At 51.1% G+C, this 1,915-nt stretch overlaps 1 protein-coding gene across 1 annotated transcript; it reads right to left on the bottom strand.

The window, feature by feature from the left end:
* Window positions 1–1,424, bottom strand: LOC112989612 (C-C motif chemokine 4 homolog). The gene is made up of 3 exons (XM_026110880.2): window positions 1,270–1,424; window positions 817–931; window positions 1–394 (listed from the first exon to the last, which is right to left on the bottom strand). Exons 1-3 carry the CDS (start codon window positions 1,337–1,339, stop codon window positions 307–309), a joined length of 273 nt encoding a protein of 90 aa, XP_025966665.2. The 5' UTR covers window positions 1,340–1,424; the 3' UTR covers window positions 1–306.
* Window positions 1,425–1,915: the final 491 nt, after the last annotated feature.

Below are 1,915 nucleotides of genomic sequence, written 5' to 3'. Positions count from 1 at the left end.
TCAAAATTACAATTAATTAAATACAAAAAATACAAATTGAACAAGAGGCTTCATTAAAAAAATATATCTATTAAATATTCTTCATATTTGGCTGGAGTAGTTATTTGACCTGCTCTCTCCCCTATAAAATGTTAAATATATAAATAGAAAAATATTAAAAGCATGTTTTGAACATTTTCAGTTTCTTAACTAGCTTTAAATGATATTGAAGCATTTCTGACTGAATCCTTTGCTGGCAATAGCTTGCTTGTCCTGGTAGCAGTGGGGACCGAGCGTGGCACAGCCATCACAGTCTGTCCTCTTGCTTCACTTCCGTCTTAGCTCGCTCATGTACCCCTGGACCCATTTGCTCTCGGGGTTGGCACAGACTTGATGGCCTTTCCTTGTGATAAACCTGTGGAGTGCAAAGAAAGTAGTTTACTATGGGTGATCACTGCATGGAGGAAAGCCATGCCCCAAACCCGGCCTCCCCCAAGGAACAATGGGATTCGGGGCAGGGGGCCGCCTCTCTGCCTTTCATCCAGGCAGCCACCAGCTAGCCTGCAGAGCCCTGGCCACGGGGCAGGACAGATGTGAGCCCCAGTACGTGCGGCATCCATGGAGCATCATCTCATACCTCTTGGGCCACATTCCCCCTATCTGCCAGGGCTGCTTTCCAGTCCCTTTCTGCCTCCCCAGCCCTTTGTCCCCCACTGGGACCTCAGATGGCTATTAACAGCAAGTCTTTCCCTCTCCAGCTCCGCAAATGCAAGGGAATATCGTTGGCCCAAAGGGAGAGTCCACCACCCTGCTGTGGCTGCTGAGGAGGACACTTACACGATAGCTGACTTGGAGCACAAGCTGTTGGTCTCATAGTAGTCCATCACTAAGCTGCGGGGCAGCTGCCGGGAGACGTAGGTGAAACAGCAGGAGGTTGGTGTGTCAGCGCCAACTGCAAAGGGCAAAGACAGTCATGAGCGGCAGCAAAGGCCAAAGGGCTGGGGCAGGAAGCTGGGACCTTACTCCCTGCAAGTGTGGGGAGTATAGAAAAGGTGAGGTCTTTTTTCTCCCTCCTTTGATTCTTTCTCTTTTATTTTCACCCTGGGCTGTGCTTTCCCATGGCAGGAGATCCCCCACGGCCAAGACCCTGGAGCACCTGCTAGAGTGTGATCTGACATGGGAAAGGACTCAAGGGTGGATGGACTGGCAGAAAGGACCCGTTCCCAGCTGTGGCATCTCCCCTTTCCCTAGCGCAACCATTCAGAGAGCTGGAGGAGAACCCAGACTTACGTGGAGCAGCGGAGGTCTGGTAGCAGAAGGCTGCAATGAGAACAGCAAGGGCAGCCACAGAGATCTTCATGTTGGCTGTGAAGTGGTGGCAAGAGCAGAAGCAGGAGAGTGGAGCTTGCAAGCCTCTTTTCTGTCTGATGCTGAGGCATTCTGCAACCCTCCAATTTATGGGGTGAGGAGAGCCGGGCAGTGGCTTGCGTAGGTGCAGTGGAATTTCCCCGAGAGGACAGGGCTGCTCTCATGGTGCAATCTCATGTTGGAGCGAAGCAGCAACGCCAGCCCCCGGAAGCGTAAAGCTCTCCCCTTGATTCAATGCCTCCCCACTGACACAGGATATGAAACAATGACGTATCTATTTCTGCTTCTTTTATAAATGTCCCTTAGTAAGAAGTTCCCCTGTGGAGGTTCCTGTGTTTGTCAACAGGCCCCTATTACCCAACCTGCAAAAAGTGGCTTGGAGGCAAGAGTGAATCCTTCCAAGTGCAGAGCTGTGCAGTCTGAAAAGCATGGCATGATGAGGCTGGCTTAAGGAAAAAGAGGCTGAGGTCTCTTCTACCCAGGACTGTTTCCCTCCAACATCTGCACAGCTCATGCTGCCCAGGTAGCACAAGACAAGACAAGAGCCATCACCACTGGGCTCCATGAC

Source organism: Dromaius novaehollandiae, chromosome 19, assembly GCF_036370855.1.
Source record: "Dromaius novaehollandiae isolate bDroNov1 chromosome 19, bDroNov1.hap1, whole genome shotgun sequence".
NCBI classification, from domain to species: Eukaryota; Metazoa; Chordata; class Aves; order Casuariiformes; family Dromaiidae; genus Dromaius; species Dromaius novaehollandiae.
The sequence above is the reverse complement of the archived record's forward strand: the minus strand, read 5'-3'. Positions and strand labels throughout refer to the sequence as shown.